Source organism: Dermacentor variabilis, chromosome 8 (genome assembly GCF_050947875.1).
Source record: "Dermacentor variabilis isolate Ectoservices chromosome 8, ASM5094787v1, whole genome shotgun sequence".
Taxonomy (NCBI): domain Eukaryota; kingdom Metazoa; phylum Arthropoda; class Arachnida; order Ixodida; family Ixodidae; genus Dermacentor; species Dermacentor variabilis.
The window spans coordinates 93,694,310-93,712,828 of NC_134575.1; the positions used below are offsets into that span (position 1 = coordinate 93,694,310).

At 44.9% G+C, this 18,519-nt stretch overlaps 1 protein-coding gene across 1 annotated transcript in view; it reads left to right on the plus strand.

Moving 5' to 3' along the window:
* Window positions 1-3,419: 3,419 nt before the first annotated feature.
* LOC142591188 (cytochrome P450 3A24-like) overlaps window positions 3,420-18,519 on the plus strand; it is a 48,588-nt gene continuing 33,488 nt past the window's right edge. The window contains exons 1-2 of the mRNA XM_075703555.1: window positions 3,420-3,621; window positions 6,059-6,248. Coding sequence (XP_075559670.1) covers window positions 3,460-3,621; window positions 6,059-6,248 — 352 coding nt within the window. The 5' untranslated portion in view covers window positions 3,420-3,459. The remainder of the gene's footprint in view (window positions 3,622-6,058; window positions 6,249-18,519) is intronic.

An 18,519-nucleotide genomic window follows, 5' to 3' on the forward strand; every position in this document is an offset into this window, starting at 1 on the left:
GCCGGTCAACCTCTAAAACTCTTACAATGACACATAGCGCAAACTGGTATCAAGATTGGCCCGCACACGCCCTATAATACATTGTTTCCGCGACTATCCTGGCGTTGCAAACTGCAATCAAATCCTTGCAAGAGATGTGGTGCGCTAGTATCACGATCTATTCCCGCACGTCATTGATTGCTCGGCCTCACTGGACCATGTTTTGCAACTTCGCCTGCCACCTCGGCCCTCCCATATTGAAAGAACTTTGGTGTGCCACCTGGGCTTGGGCGTCGCATTCGGGAAAGGTTATGCATTCCTCATCGGAATGGCCAACATCACCGCATGCCCCTCATGCGGACGTAATTCAGCTATACAGTGAACTCCGTGACACTGTCGAGCCTACCATTTGCAACGGTACGCTCTGCATACTAGATTTAGCCACTTGCAGGACAAGCCCCTCGCGGCTGCTGAGATCCTGAGAGCTGGGCCGCAGACATTAAGTATGTAGAAGGCCGGCAAAGTGCTTATGCATTTCTTGATTTAGAGGAGCGCTTGCGGCCGTATACGTGAATGAATCTCCATCTGATGGTTCGAGCACAAGTATTTTTCTTTCTTAGCTTTCTTTCCATTTTCTCATGTGTAGGGTAGCCAAGCTGGCGCAACCTTCGTTAACCTACCTGTCTTCTATGTCACTTCTCACCTTGATTCGCCCTTCCTGATTCTGCGTCCGCAAGAACAATAAAGGCTGGTGGCTTTCTTCCAAAATCAACTTCCAAACTGTACTAGGTTTCCCTCTAAGTATGTAGACTGTATCACTTGCAAGTACTACGTAACACCTACTACATCAGCTTTAGCCATGAGGCGCGAACGACCGGTGAGGCAGATGGCAACACTTCTGTGAACGTCCTTCCGCATCTCCTGCCTGAAATTGCAGAACCCCTTTGCCCAAGTTATCATCGGAGTATTGTACTTCAGGGTATAACCAACTTAGCTGTCACGACACCTGCTCTAGAAACTACAGTCGAACCTCGATATGATGAAGTGGTACTTCCAGCAAAAAAACTTCGTTAAATCGCGAATTTTGTTTATTGAAGGTTTTAGAGGGTTCACATTAAAAACAACTTCACAAATTCTCAGAGCACACCGCGTGGATAATATCTACTTATTAAGCATTTATAAACAAATAGCAAGAAGGTTCGACCATAATAAAGCGGTTATGAGCGCCACTGTGTGCAGTGCACCCCGCACTGTGAGCAATGCATCGACGTGGCTCACGGTGTCCGAGATTTGTGGGTCTCGCGTGGCGCGGCGCTGTAAATCGAGGACGCCATAGCTGACCGCGCTTAGTGCCCGCAGCCGGCGCCCACAAAAAATACAAGTATAAGAAAACAAAGATATTGTTCCTTAGCCAAAAGAAGTCGTTAGAAGGGTGGAGCATTGAGGCGATAGCGAAGAGACTCCACGAAGTAAGTTCGCAGTTTTATCGGGGTCACAACCTTACTCGGTGAGAGGTCATGTCACCTTGACAGATCTCAATCGATGACCACGAACTCGCAGTCACAACTCGAGCGAGCGCTTCATACCGTGACTCAGAAACTTGAGCTTCCGCTACCGCCAACACTAGTCGCGCGGAAACAACAAAACGCGCGTGAAGGCACCATTTATTTCGGCTTGCCGCGGAAACGTTACCTCTTAGATAGGTACAGCGCATGGCCCGCGCACGAACGCGCGCGCGGAGAAGGCACATAGCTGCGCGTTCCTGTCCCCTGCCCCCCCCCCCCCCCAAACCGCGTGCTTGATCACATTACCGCGCGTTCACTCCCGGTCCATCCCTCTAGCACAGACTAAATCGTCAGCGCTGGTGTTTCTCCGAGTTGTTTAACAACGCCGTGAATGGCGCAGCGGTGTTGCCTGCCGACTGCGTCCCGGCACGCGCGGTTTGACAGCGGTTTTGCCGCTCACACATTTTATGCAGAAAGACGCTTGAAATACCTTTTGTCTCGGTCGACATAGTCGGTAGACATTTACCAGCCATACGGGCTCCAAGTACCTGATTGGGATGGCCGAAAAATTCGTTAAATCGCAACTGTGTGACACCGCGAATTTCGTTAAATCGATGTTCGCTATATCGAGATTTGACTGGATATCATTTCACCCAAATTAAAATTTGTTGCGCGTCATAACAGTTCGCATATTGATTAAGTTCATATTTACCCTTCGCCTAAACGTTCATAGAAACCAATCCCCTTTTAGCGATAAATAAAGGCACAACTTGCTATTTCAGCAGGTTACCCTCTCAGCTGTATAGAGATGCCTTCCCCAGGCATGAGCGTTTTACGGCAATCACAAAAGAGGTATATTTATTATTATGATGCTGCGAGATAGCGGGCTGTTTGGATCCTACAAACATGCAGAAAGTACTTAGCATTTTCGACTGCAAAACGTATTAAGCTACTAAGGATAAACCTCTTGAAAGGCTATAATGCTGGTCACCGACAACCAGCCCGTTCATGACCGCACCTCAAAGTCACCACTATTGAGAGGCACGTAGGGAGAGAAAAAAAATTGTTCGGTGTCCTTGCTGGGATCAAGGGGGGCGGGGACCGGGAAACTAGCCCCCCCCCCCCCTCCGGAGCTCCCCTTACTCAGGCGGCGGCGCGACCTTGAGACCGGCTGGCCGGCGACACCGCCAAGGACGTAGGCGATCTGCGATGGCTTCCATCTAGAGAAGACAGTGTTTGTTATTAATAAACGGAAAATGAGACATCCACCCAGTAATAGCAATTGCTACAAAGGGTGGATAGAGACCAATACGGAAGCATCGCACTTTACATCAGTGCCAATACACCCAGATTGACCTGAGTGTATAGCACGTATCGGCGAAATTACCGCCCTGTATCGAACCGAAGATTATTGGTATGTACAAAAAAAAATACAACAGAATTGATTTTTGTATGGGAAGGTTGAACTTATATTCAGCTTTAAGAGGCGATATTTCTGGTTGTGAAACCGGCTCAGGCCTTATCTGCAGGAAGATTAGGTGTCTGCGAGAACTTAAAGGCAAGGTGTGTGTTCATAGGGCTCATGTTTCTTTAAAGTCTGTATACGTAGATATTGAGAGCAGATTGGCACTTGTACATCACGCACTGCTGACACCACAGCATCTGACATCAGGTACTTTGTGATGTTCAGCTCTAGTAAAAAAATTGTAGTGTTTTACGTGCCAAAACCACTTTCTGATTATGAGGCACGCCGTAGTCAAGGACTCCGGGAAATTTCGGCCACCTGGAATTCTTTAACGTGCACCCAAATCTAAGTACATGCACATTTTTCGCTTTTTGCCCCTCTATTCAGCTGTATTCTGAATTGCGCACGGTTTGTGTGGTTATAAAATTGTTGGCCGAATTTTTTTATATATTCCAGGCTCAAGTAGCCAACACCTTCCGATCAAGTCGTTCAAGGGTTGGCGCGCGCGGGATGTTCCTGCAAGCAACGTTTATTCTTGCTGTGTGCGGCCTTTTCGTTTGGGCGATACGGCGACGTCACCGTCATGGCCTATTTGAAAGGCTTGGTGTACCGGGGCCCAAACCGTATCTCCTATGGGGAAACTGGAAGCAAGTCAAGAACGATCGTGTTCGGGTGAGCTCCTTTATGTCCTGCATGGGCTATGAAGTGTCTAGAAGTCTTTCTCACCGCGTGAAGCCAATTTGTTATAATTCAGGCACCTCGGCTCGAGAAAATCGCAAGTTACAGAAAGGGGGCTGTCACCACGACCTCTGGGAAGGGGGAGGGGGTCATATGAAATCATATATACCGGTTAATAGCGGGAGGGTAACGTCATACGTAAATGTCGCATGCCAAATTAGTTGGCGTAATTCATGTTACGATCATCAAAGCTACGGAATAAAGAATAGGATAAACTATTCATTGACGAAAAATCTAACTTATCATGAAACCAGCTTCCAATAAAACAATAGCGAGGATAGCAGCTATAACCACTATTTGCTGAGCACTTCGTGACGATTCGCAGTCTTTATTCTTAATTGTGAATAGGTGTAGTGTGTTGAACGGAGAAAAATATTCTATAACTTGTAATAGGCTAACTTTATTGTTGCTTGATAATGTCAGTTTATGAGACATTTGGAAGCGAAATAATTGTCTCAGATACCATTTGCAAACCACATTTCGGACACGCATCATCAATACGTTTACTTTTTGTCCATAATTATCACACAAGGAAATGGAGCTTGCAAAGAACTAAACTGACCTTTTAGACCCCGCCCAGAAAAGCAGTTGTTGCCTCGATGAAGTTAGTCTCTTTGTCGAAGCATGTCGGGAAATGTTCGGGAACATTGCATGGGAAAGTTTGATCTTCATTCGGTCTTCTACTTGCTGTCTTACGGTAGTGAGCAACTACACCTTAATAATTTCATTGAGTAGCCAAGAAATAGGAGTCCAGTAGTATCTACTGGAAGTGGTAGTTTCCTTGTTTAACTCCTACTGCGATTCGCATGTATTGCAACGTGTTCTCTGCTAGCTCACATAATGATCCTGTTGATTCAACAGTCCAAGTTAAGCCTCGATTTCCTGTTATTTGATGCAAAGTATTTAGGATGACTCATATATTGAAATACACAGTTTCTTTGTACGCTACATTGTCGCAAATTGTGCCTAAATGGTCCAGTTTCTCGAGCGCGGGCTCCATAACTACCACATTGTTACGGGAGCAGTCAGAGAGGAGGGACTTGATCGTCTCCTCTCAGCAACAGTTGTAAACAGCGCTGTCGCAACTAAGGCGTTGGTTCAGACGGGTTTCAGTATTCAAGGCCCTTAGATCTCTGCACAAATTTTTAAAGGGCCCTTCACCAGGTCTGGCCACTTCGAGCAGGCAAGCGCAAAATATACAATGCGCGCTAACGATCGTGTTTGCGAAGAATTACATTGCTACGCGCCGCCGAAAGGTCTGAAATTTCAATCCGAACGCTATTTACCCTTTCCCTCGCAGTAACATCGCTCCAAGCCGGACTGTGACGTATTCGTGTCCCTTCGCCTACGTAGTCGTGTCTGTAGTGTGATGGCGCTCGTAGTGACACGTGACGTCGAGAATTATTCAAGGCAATATTTGTTATTTGTGTGATCTGTTGCTAGAATTGACGAATTCAAGCTCAGAGAAATAATAAAACACACAAACGGAATGCCTGCGCGTTTTTGTTTGTTTTACTTCGCACCGAACAAGGAGAGATGTACTTCCGCTTCATGTGCTTTGTCCCACGGTCGTGCATTCGCGTTCGCAGGTACCTAGACTATGCAATTTTCTACCATGTTCAAGCGCGTGATCCGGCCCTGCGATTCGCTTGTTCTGCCTCAGTGTTCGTGTAGCACTGAATTATAACGCTAGTCATGTGTCCTTGTTCACAGCGAGCAAAATCGTGCGCTGCGCGTAACCAGACAACTAGAACAGCTCGCGTGCGACGCCGTCAGCGGAAGTTTGTAGCGTCCCAAAATAAAGCAAAGGCGGGGCCAGTGACGCGTGCGTCATGGGCTCCGCCTGCGATCCTTGAGGTCCCGTATGGTGGAATGCAGGGAAGAAATTTCGCTTGCGGTGGCTAGAGAGGGCGAGCGGAGAGTGTCTCGCTATGCAATGGAGCTCCCTCCCAGAAATCATGGGTTAGCGGCACTGAAGTATTTCTATCTCGACTAATAATAGGGGGAGCCGATTCGAAAGATTTTTTGCGGCAGAACGCTCCGTAGATGACACGTAACAACTTCCAGCATATACCCAAAATTTGCTATGGGGCCTTGTGAAGGGCCCTTTAAGGGCTTATGAACTGTGCGACCGATTTTGAAAGTAGCAGTGCGTAGCATGGTATCATTGTGTGAATGTTTCACTCTATTTTTTTCTTTTTTTCTTCTGTCATCCTTTATTCCCTTTAACCATTTCCCCAGCACAGGGTAGTGAGCCGGTGCTTACACTGGCTAACTTCCCCGTCTTTGCTTCTCTTTATAGTCTCTCTGCGTTCTTCTGATGCTTTCCTCTTATGAGGTGAACCACAAACGACGATATTTCCAACCGCAGGTATTGGATCAGTGGATTCAGCACTATGGCAAAGTGTTTGGTATATATTTAGGCGACAAGCCCTTCATGGTTGTCACTGATGTCGAGCTGATCAAAGAATGCTTCGTCAAGGCTACCAAGGTATTCCAGGACCGGCCAATGTATGCTATTCAAGAGGAACCACTTGTAACTGGATTGCTTTTATTACGAGGTTAGTACTGCCACCAGACACCCTCGTTGTATAGTAGCCTCTTCTTCCTCGTTTTTCGCCTTTTTCCTGACAATGTTTTGCATTCAGATTAATATCTCTTACGCTGGCGACGCGACACAAGACATTTCAACGCAGTGCTGTATTTGACCACTTGAAGGTATCATTGTGTGCATCACTGGAGTTATTCCAATGTACCATTGGGCTCCCAAGGTATTCATAAAATAAAAGAAATATCCTTTCTACGCAACCACCTATAGCGCAATGTTGTTAATGTTTCATTCCAGAAATCACAAGTGCCACCAAATTATTTCTGGGAGCATATACGGATTATAAACAAATGTCGTCTGAAGCAAAACAAAATTTCTAGCGACACACGCTCCAGCTCCTTCTTAGAGATAATCCTAGGAAATTTCGGAATGGGGTCAGCAGGAATAAGCCAGATACAGTAGACTCTTGCGATGATCACAACACTCCAATACACCAGAGCGACTGCTGCAAAGTGTTAAATCATTTTTTTACTTATGTTTTTCCTCTACCTTGCCGAATGTTTTCCCTCATCCTTGTACATCTGACTTTTTACCCATCGATCCAATGCTCATTGATTCCGTTGGTTTCACATGTTTAATTGAAAAACAGAAGATTTCATCTTGTTAAGATATTGACGGCATTACAACGAAGTTTTTGAAAATACATCTACCTGCTCATCATTGATTCTTCGTGGAATCTTTGAACACTCATTGCAGAATTGTTCTATCCCTCCTGATTGGAAGGTGGGGAAGGTGGTTCCATTGCATAGATCAGGTATTACCGCTTCAATACTTAACTGTCGGCCCATTTCATTAACCAGCGTTCCCTGTAAACTTCTTGAGCACACTATTAGTTCTCATCTTATTACGTTCCTTGAATCTAACTTCTTCAGTTCACGTCAACATCGCTTCAAAAATTTTGTTTCGCGTGAGACACAGCTTCAATCTTTTACTAATGATTTATTTCGCGCTATGGATGCTAACATTATTGTGGATTGCGTTTTTTAGACTTCGCTAAGGCGTTTGACACTGTTTCTCATGAGCTATTACTAATTAAACTTGGTGCTCTTAATCTTAAGGACCAGGTATTAGGCTGGATTAAATGTTTTCTTTCCAAACGTAGTCAATAAACGTAGACCACTCAGGACAACTGAATAACTGACTACAAAATAAAGGGATAAATTCAGCGTTGTCAATTTTGGTGAAATATTTCCGTAGCCTCCTTCCAAAGCAAGATCACTTCTGTTCTTATGTCGAAACATGCTCAGCTGACCTGGTGTTAGGATCAGAGACGTGGTTATCTCCCGATGTTAATAATTCTGAACTATCCTTGTCCAGCCAGTTTTCATTATTTAGAAAAGACCGCATTACTTCACGCGGTGGTGGGGTAATAATCGCCGTAAGGAAAAGCGTGCAAGCGTTTGTTGTTGATACGGGATCGTGCCTGGAAATTTTGTGGATTGGGGTTACGTCTGTCACCGTCTGTAACTAGTGCCGTTGGGGTGTGTTATCGCCCACCAGATTCACCCGAGGAATTCCCTGAATACCTCAATGAATCTTTAACTCACATTCAAAACAAATTTCCACGCGCACCAGTATTCCTGGCCGGCGACTTCAATTATCCGAATATTGATTGGCACAAGAAAGCGTGAATGCCTGAATTTTCTGGTTGTGCTAACAGTTTCCAATCTGCACCAAATAGTTTCCACACCCACGCGTGGTCATTCGCTCTTAGATCTTGCACTGACAATGCAACCGGAGAAGGCATCTGTACACCTATTAGACGGCACCAGTGACCACATGATACTGCAGTGCGATTTTACAGTAGTCAGGAATAAACCAGAAAAACAGAAAAAAGTTATATTTGATTATCCAGAGCAAACGTTGACGCTCTCCTTAATGAACTATCATTATTCTGTACGGATATTTTCAACTCTTTCAATATGCGGGATGCAAATGAGAACTGGTTCCTAATTCGTGACAAGCTGACTCTGCTGAAAGATAAACACATGCCTGAGGTCACCATTACCACATCTACAGAAAGCACATGGTTAACAAGGCACGTGAAACGATGCATGAACAAAAAGAAACGGTTGTACACAAAAGCTAAACTGACAGCATCTGAACACGATTAGAACAACTACCGCACACATGCGCAACTGTGCAAAAGAGAAATTGAATCAGTGAAGGACAAATTTGATAAGTGATCTTTCACACATGTTAAAAAAAAATGCTCAAAAATTTTGGCGGGTTTTAAATCCAAGTTTCAGTTCGAACTCCTCAGCATCCATAAATAAAGAAGGTAATCTTTTTAATTCCCGTGGTGTAGCAGAGAAATTTAACAAATTTTTCTGCTCAGTATTCGCTCATGAGGGCCGCTTACCAAATGACCTACAATTCCCAACGCTGCACTCAACTATGTCACTGTCACGCCGGAAGGTCTATATTCTGCCATAGACCGTCTCCCTACTAACTCGGCCCCCGGCCCCCGTGGAATGTGTCCTAAATTGCGAAAAATAGCAAAGCCTGTAATATGCCACATCTTAGCCGCAATTTTTCAGCAATCTATAGATACGGGTTGTGTCTCAAACGACTGGAAAATTGCGCGTGTCATACCCGTTTTGAAATCTGGTGATGCCTCTAAGCCGTCAAATTACAGACCAATTTCGCTAATCATCATTAGCTGCAAATTACTAGAACACATAATCTCATCGGCCATCATAAGCTATCTGGCGAAGCATAACTTATTTCTTGCGCATCAGCACAGCTTCCTCCACGGCCGATCTTGCGAAACAGAACTGTTCGAATTAACTACTGACCGTCATTGCGCTGTTCATGCTCACTCTAAAGTAGACGCCGTATTCGTAGATTTCTCCAAGGCGTTCGATAAAGTTCCACACAAGCGTCTAATAAAAAAAAACTCGACAATCTGAACATTAATTCGAAGGTTATTTTTTGGATTAAAAATTTTTTGGCCAATCGCTACCAATCAGTCTTTGCTAATGGTCATTCATCAACCTTCTCCACCCGCCGTGGTTGCTCAGTGGCTATGGTGTTGGGCTGCTGAGCACGAGGTCGCGGGATCGAATCCCGGCCACGGCGGCCGCAATTCGATGGGGGCAAAATGCGAAAACACCCGTGTGCTTAGATGTAGGTGCACGTTAAAGAACCCCAGGTGGTCAAAATTTCCGGAGTCCTCCACTACGGCGCGCCTCATAATGAGAAAGTGGTTTTGGCACGTAAAACCCCAAATATTATTATTATTACATCAACCTTCTCCCACGTTAAATCTGGAGTACCACAAGGGTCTGTACTCGGACCTACCTTATTCTTAGTTTATATAATTGACATAAGCAATAACCCGAGTTCTACTGTCAGATTGTTTGCAGATGATTGCGTGATATACAGACAAATAATTGAACCTTCTCATTCACTTCGGTTACAATCGGACTGAGACAAGATTAACAATTGGTGCACACAATGGCAAATGGGAATTAATACCTCGAAAACAAAAGTCGTGACATTTACCATAAAAACTGTCTCCGAACTTTGCCATCACAATGTAAATAGCATGACCGTATAATCGATACCTGTCAGAAAATAGTTAGGGATCCATTTAGCATCCGATCTTTCATGGAACATTCACATAGACACGGTCATTAACAAGGCTTCTAAAACACTCGGATTTCTCAGACGTAATCTGCATTTAGCTAATGCAGACACTAAGTTTTTAGCATACACCACATTAGTGCGCTCGCAGTTGGACTACGTCTCTTTAATTTGGAACCCGTACCAAGCATACTTAATAACAAAATTGGAGTCTCTTCAAAATAAAGCCGCTCGATTCATATCGAAGAACTGCTCGTGTACGGCAGGTGTGACTGAAATAAAGAAAGCTCTCAACTTGCCTCTTCTTGAAAGACGTAGAACGCTTTGCATACTGTCCTTTTTCCACAAATTAAATCACAGCCACTCTTCCTTTGCTATGTCCCGTCTCACGCCAGCGCATCGCATATTCCCACGCATTGACCACCAACTCAAAGTCGAACCCATCTTTGCTGGCACTAACCTCTTCTTTCATTCACCGCTCGTCCTAGCCATCCGTCAATGGAATCTTCTGCCTGGCACCATTGCATCTGTCATTTATTACGAAGCGTTTGTAGCCAGCCTGAAACGTCACCTTGAGCTGTAACCTTCATCCTTCCCCTCTCCCCATATTATATATGTGTGTATATATAACGCTACTCTATCTAACAATATTATGTTTGTTGATGATTGTTGCTATGTGTCTTTATATTTTAAGTTTTTCTTTCTTTGTACATGCTCTTAATGGTCAGCAACTTCCGTATACATCGTAGCACTGCGTTGCTCTGTACTTGCTGTTCTTCCACCCCCCCCCCCCTCTATGTAATGCCTTCCAGGCCTTTAGGGTATTTGAATAAATAAATGAATAAATAAATAAATAAATAAATAGATATGTCTCAGTTAATGATCATGACTCGCCTCTTGTTTCCGTAACTCCTGGAGTACCTCAAGGTTCTGTGTTAGGTACTCTCGTGTTTTTAATTTACATTAATGATCTTCCTGGTAACGTTATCTACAATACAAATGTTTTGGCAGATGACTGTGTGCTTTATCGTTCAATTACTAATCCCACTGATGAAGCACCTTTGCAATCCGACTTGTACACAATTTCTTCATGGTGCAGCAAATGTCTCATGACACTTAACACCACTAAGTGCAAACACCTGTGTATTTCCAGCCGTCCTCCTGAATACATCCCTCGCAATCTTCTTAATAACACTCCGTTATCATCTGTCTCATCGTGCAAATATCCGGATATTCACTTAACACACAATCTGTCCTGGAAAATGCTCGTGAACTACATATCCAACCAGGCTAACCGCGCGATCGGATTCTTACGGCGCCATTGCATAGCTTCTAACAGCGCCGTTATGCTTCATCTGTATAGGACGCTAATCAGACCTGAACTAGAATATGCTTGCTCCATTTGGGATCCTAATCAGATATCTTTAATTAACGCTTCAGAGTCTGTTCAAAACCGCGCCGCCCGTTTTATTGTTTCAAATTATTCCCGAACAGCAAGCGTATCTGCAACGAAATCTGCACTTGGTCTTCTCGTTCTTCTCCGCGCTGTAAATATTTTCGCTTATGTCTTCTGCACAGAATTTATTATACGAAACCTATTCTCAAGGATAAGTTACTCCTCTCTCTATCTTATATATCTTCACGCACTGACCACATATTCAAGGTAGGAATACCACAATGCCGAACTAGTCTTTGTATAATTTCATTTATGCCTCGAACTGGAATGGACTGGAACCATCTCCCTGCCTTCATGGCTGCTATCACCGACGTCAACAAATTTAAGAAAACTGGCGCCGATTTTGTATGCCCCTCCTCTCTGTAATGCCTCTGGCCATAAGAGTACTGAAATATATATATATATATATATATATATATATTGCGACGAAGTGGAGTGGGAGGCGAACATTATATTTACATAATATTTACAAAGAAAGCTGGGGCAAGAGACGATGTCTGATCCCGCTCACGTGCAAGCAACCTTATCGTCGTCTTTATCGCTCTGCCAAACCTCACGTTCATCCGTGTATCAATCCCTCCATACGATCGCCGTCAGGTGGCGGATGCGCCTTTCTGGCGCTTGCTGCGAAGGTAAGGAGCTAGAAGGGCGATAGGGCTTCAACCGGGAAACGTGAGCAACATCGTTTGGCAGCGAGAATGTTGAAAGCATGACTCATGGGTGTAGCCTCGTAATTGACGTCACCGAGTTGTTGCAGAACCTTGCAGTGCTCGGTGTAACGTGGGAGAAGCTTCCCTGATAGGCCAACGTGGCGGCTTGGCGACCATAGGAAAGACCAGAGAACCAGGCAGGCTGTCGCAACAGGACTTTTGGGAATGCTGCAAAGCACAAAGTCTGTCATGGGAAAGTTGACGAGCTACAAGGGCTCGACCAAGGACATCACTGGCGTATTCAGTAAGCGACTGAAGCGCCGAAAGAAGGAGAGTCTCGAATGGTGATGCAGGATGTAGGTCAAGCAGTAAATAAAACGGGGAATATCAATTGGTGTCATGCCGTGACGAATTGTACGCCAAGGTAACAAATCGTAACGTGCTGCCCCTGTCACAGTGATCCGACGAAACATACAAGGCCAGCCTCTCCGTTTGCATTCGGTTCAGGAGCTCGTTCAGTCCATTCGTCTGTGGATGATGAGCGGGGGTGAGCTTATGTTCTGTGAAGCATGCACGAAGGAGGTCATCTACCACTCGTGAGAGGAAGTACCTCCCGCGATTGGTGAGGAGCTGCCGAGTGGCGTCATGATGTAGAATTACGTCGTGTAGGACAAAGCCAGGGACGTCTGTGGAACAGCTTGTCGGCAATGCCCTGGTGATTGCGAACCACGTGGCATAATTTATCGCGACCGCAACCCATTTATTTTAGGAGAAAGACTTCGGGAAATGGCCTAGAAGGCAAGGCCAACGCGGAAGAATGGCACTGCAGGAATATAAATCGGTCGTAGCTGGCCTGCAGGCAGCGCTGAAATACGCTTGCGGCGTTCGCAGCGTTCACAAGCAGCGACGCAGCTGCGCGCAGAACGGTAAACGCCAGGCCAGAAAAACCGACGCCACATGCTGACGTATGTAGGCGAGACAGCCAGGTGACTGGTAGCTTGCACGTCGTGAAGCTGGTGAAGTACGATGGAGCGTAGATGGCGAGGTAGGACAAGCAGAACCTCTGGGCCTTCTGAGCTGATATTACGATGACACAGAGCGTTGTGGTGTAGCTCAAACAGGCGAACAGAATTGTTTGGTGATGGAGCGGTTAAATGGTCGATCATAAGTCATAAAGACGCGTCTCGTCGCCGCTCGGCGGGGATATTATCCGAAGCAACAATGGACAGCACACAGGCAACTGAGTCAGGGTCAATGAGCTTGGGACCATCGACAGGTTGGCGTGACAAGGAATCTGCGTCTTGGTGCAATCGTACAGATTTGTAGCGCATAAACGAGCTCCCAGTGGCCGAGGGGTCCAGACGGATCCTTGAGCGACGCGAGCCAACAGAGGGCATGATGGTCTGTAATCCAAGACAGAGTTTGGCCAAAAAAGTAAGGTCTAAATTTCGTGACAGCCCACACTAAACCAAGCACTCGCATTCAGTAATAGAAAAGTTCCTTTCGGACCATGAAAGAAGGCGACTGGCGTAGGCGATGACACGTTCCTTGCCCCGCTGTTTTTGGACAAGGACAGCCCCAGCTGCATGAGCACTGGCATCGGTGCGAAGTTCTGTAGGCGATGACGGGTTGAAATGTGTCAGTATTGGTGCTCTAGTCAGTAGACGCATAAGGGCAAAATACGAAGCTGCTTCTTCGGGTCCTCAAACGAAAGGAACGTGCTTCTTCAAGAGTTTCATTGAAAGGGCAGGCGATATCCGCGAAGTTCCGGGCAAAGCGATGAAGGTAGTAACATAAACCTATGAAATTCCGGAAGTCTTTGGTTGTGCACGCGACGGGATATGGTTGCAGTGCTCGCACCTTGTGGTGGTCTGGTTGAACACTGGCTGCACTGACAAGGTGACCGAGCCTAGTTATTTGGCGTCGCCCGAAACGGCACTTGGTAGAGTTAATCTGAAGATTGGCTTGATGGAAGACGGCCAGAATATTCGATAGAAGGGTGAACTGGCTGTCAAACGTAGGCGAATAGAAAATGGCATCGCCTAATTGGCATAGATAGATTGACCACTTATATACCCACATATATACAGAACAGGTATTCAGCTTTAACTCAGGAAGAGGACCTTAGTGTTGAAGCAATGAACGACAATCTTGTGGGCATCATTAAGGAGTGTGCAATGGAAGTGGATGGTAACTCCGTTAGGCAGGATACCAGCAAACTATCCCAGGAGACGAAAGATCTGATCAAGAAACGCCAATGTATGAAAGCATCTAACCCTACAGCTAGAATAGAACTGGCAGAACTTTCGAAGTTAATCAACAAGCGTAAGACAGCTGACATAAGGAAGTATAATATGGATAGAATTGAACATGCTCTCAGGAACGGAGGAAGCCTAAAAACAGTGAAGAAGAAACTAGGAATTGGCAAGAATCAGATGTATGCGTTAAGAGACAAAGCCGGCAATATCATTACTAATATGGATGAGATAGTTCAAGTGGCTGAGGAGTTCTATAGAGATTTATACAGTACCTGTGGCACCCACGACGATAATGGAAGAGAAAATAGTCTAGAGGAATTCGAAATCCCGAAGGTAACGCCGGAAGAAGTAAAGAAAGCCTTAGGAGATTTGCAAAGGGGGAAGGCACCTGGGGAGGATCAGGTAACAGCAGATTTGTTGAAGGATGGTGGACAGATTGTTCTAGAGAAACTGGCCACCCTGTATACGCAATGCCTCATGACCTCGAGCGTACCGGAATCTTGGAAGAACGCTAACATAATCCTAATCCATAAGAAAGGGGACGCCAAAGACTTGAAAAATTATAGACCGATCAGCTTACTGTCTGTTGCCTACAAAGTATTTACTAAGGTAATTGCAAATAGAATCAGGAACACCTTAGACTTCTGTCAACCAAAGGACCAGGCAGGATTCCGTAAAGGCTACTCAACAATAGACCATATTCACACCATCAATCAAGTGATAGAGAAATGTGCAGAATATAACCAACCCTTATATATAGCTTTCATTGATTACGAGAAAGCGTTTGATTCAGTCGAAACCTCAGCAGTCATGGAGGCATTACGGAATCAGGGTGTAGATGAGCCATATGTAAAAATACAGGAAGATATCTATAGCGGCTCCACAGGCACCGTAGTCCTCCATAAAGGAAGCAACAAAATCTCAATAAAGAAAGGCGTCAGGCAGGGAGATACGATATCTCCAATGCTATTCACAGCGTGTTTAAAGGAGGTATTCAGAGACCTGGATTGGGAAGAATTGGGGATAAAAGTTAATGGAGAATACCTTAGTAACTTCCGATTCACTGATGATATTGCCTTGCTTAGTAACTCAGGGGACCAATTGCAATGCCTGCTCACTGACCTGGAGAGGCAAAGCAGAAGAGTGGGTCTAAAAATTAATATGCAGAAAACTAAAGTAATGCTTAACAGTCTCGGGAGAGAACAGCAATTTAGAATAGGCAGCGAGGCACTGGAAGTCGTAAGGGAATACATCTACTTAGGGCAGGTAGTGACGGCGGATCCGGATCATGAGACGGAAATAATCAGAAGAATAAGAATGGGCTGGAGTGCGTTTGGCAGGCATTCCCAAATCATGAACAGCAGGTTGCCGTTATCCCTCAAGAGAAAAGTATATAATAGCTGTGTCTTACCACTACTCACCTACGGGGCAGAAACCTGGAGGCTTACGAAAAGGGTTCTACTCAAATTGAAGACGACACAACGAGCTATGGAAAGAAGAATGATAGGTGTAACGTTAAGGGATAAGAAAAGAGCAGATTGGGTGAGGGAACAAACGCGAGTTAATGACATCTTAGTTGAAATCAAGAAAAAGAAATGGGCATGGGCAGGACATGTAATGAGGAGGGAAGATAACCGATGGTCATTAAGGGTTACAGACTGGATCCCAAGGGAAGGGAAGCGTAGCAGGGGGCGGTAGAAAGTTAGGTGGGCGGATGAGATTAAGAAGTTTGCAGGGACGGCATGGCCACCACAATTAGTACATGACCGGGGTTGTTGGAGAAATATAGGAGAGGCCTTTGCCCTGCAGTGGGCGTAACCAGGCTGATGATGATGATGATGATGATGATGATACCCACGGCAGAGAGGCCATCATACGTTCGAAAGTTACAGTGGCATTAAACAGTGCGAACGTCATGCGCTTGAGTTGGTACACGCCACCTGGAGTAATAAAGGCAGTTTTTTCGTGGTCCATATATATGGTCGACTAAAATCTGCCAATAGCCGGACCGAAGGTCGATTGACGAAAAATATTGGGCTCCACGAAGCAACTCCAGGGTGCCATCGATGCGAGGCAAAGGGTAAGCTGCTTTATGCGTTACATTGTTCAACGTCCGATAATCAACGATAAACAACCATACTTATGCCGTGTCTTTGAGGTAGAAAATAGTATTTGCGAACATTAGGGTACGGTCCTATCGGTTGTTAGCACTCACGCGTTCGTACTCCGCTAGCCAGTCTTCAACGTCCGCTTCACCGAAATCGCAGAACTTGCCAGGATCCCGGAGTTGTACCAGCACGACCGAAGAAGTTGCGGGCGGAGATGTAGGCGCCGCGTGTTCCGCCATTACAGACAGATATCAAACGCGACGGCCGCTGTCGAGTTCTGTTGCGAGGCGTGACGTACCCCGCACTTCCACCAAAGTGTGAAGGAGGCGAGCTCTAGGCTAAGCATATATTTACAAAATAGTTACAGAGAAAGATAGGGCAAGAGATGTCTGATCCCGCCCCCATGCAAGCGACTTGATCGTCGCCTCCATGGCTCTTCCAAACCTGGCGTTCATCCATGTATCAATCGCTCTGTAAGATCACACACACACACACACACACACACACACACACATATATATATATATATATATATATATATATATATATATATATATATATATATATATATATATATATATATATATATATATATATATATATATATATATATGTATATATATATATATATATATATATATAGCGAAACACACCACACACGTGTTTCGTCAAAATGTTGCGCAATTCAACCTCTAATAAGCCATACCAACACACCTAGTCTTCAACTTTGACTACTGAAGCTCGTCCGAGGGATCGCAAGTAGCTCTTTATAACAAGTCCTAGCTCTTGGCATCAGCAGCTCTAGATCGGGTCTTCCGCCTAAGCGATGGCAGTGCGCGGAGCGCTACATGCATGTTCCCCCTACAATATATATGTATATATATATATATATATATATATATATATATATATATATATATATATATATATATATATATCACATTGTTTGGGTTATCATGGGCCATGGTTTGATTAGAACTGGTGAGGCTTATACGGTGCCCAATAAAGGCCATGTCTTCTGCTATACAGGTCTCCCTGACAAGAAGCTATACGGAGCAGGATTCTTAATCCATAATGACATAGCGGGCAACATTGGCCGAACTGGGTTGATTGAAAAATGGACAACTGAAAAGGGAAAATGAAAATTGGCAAACGAAGCATTAGACTACTAAATGCTAATAGAAATTGATAGATGGCCTATACATAATTGACATAAAAATTGTTACAGCGCAAACACATGCAACCACAATTATCAAGGACGGGGCACAAGCACTGTGTCCCAATAGCCGGACCGAAGGTCGATTGACGAAAAATGTTGGGCTCCACGGCATTCAGCGCTTGTGTCCCGTCCTTGATACTTGTGGTTGCATGTGATTCGCTGTAACAATTTTTATGTCAAGTATGCACCAACTCGCCCAGAAAGAAGTTTTAATGAAGGCCTATACATAACTTTAGGCTAAAATGAAAATAAAGTAAAGCGTCTCACGGTGGGTGCCCTAGCAGCCAAAGCTTCTTCACGCTTCAATGAACTTGTGTAGAGCAGTAATCATTGATGCTTGGCGTATGCCTAATTGGCAGGCGCCACAGCACACGACGTTTGGTGTAGTAGGCGCTAACCCCAGCTTACTAGTTGTGAATAAGAGAAGCATTCTGCAAAGGCAGGAAAAGCGGCGGCAGGAAACCACGAAATGGTCCATATTTTCTGGTTCATTGCAAAAGGAGCAGTGGTTAGTTATGGATAAACCAGATCTATGGAGGTAAAAATGTAAGCGGGGAATTCTACAACGGAAGCTTATTAAGGTCATTAGCACTGTCGTGGAAGGCATTTGATCGTGTCGCATCGGAAATTTAGGCGTCGGAAATGATCTGCGGAAAATAGTGGTTAAACATTACAATTAAAAATAAAAGACGCTTAAATCTATCTCCTGTTATAGCAGCTAAATCAGCAAGAATGTTTAGGAATTGGCCATTGAATGATGAGAATGCGAGCGAGCCAGCTGATTCATTTAAAAAGATTCCCCTAAGACCGGGGACCCAGACAAAGCGTTCGGGGCAAGCGTCGAAAATATACTCGGAAGGCGTGACCGAGTATTAGAAGTTAAATGAGTACAAAAGGAAAGCGGCATCAGTAGCAACTATTACTCTAGAATTCTGTGGGCCCAAT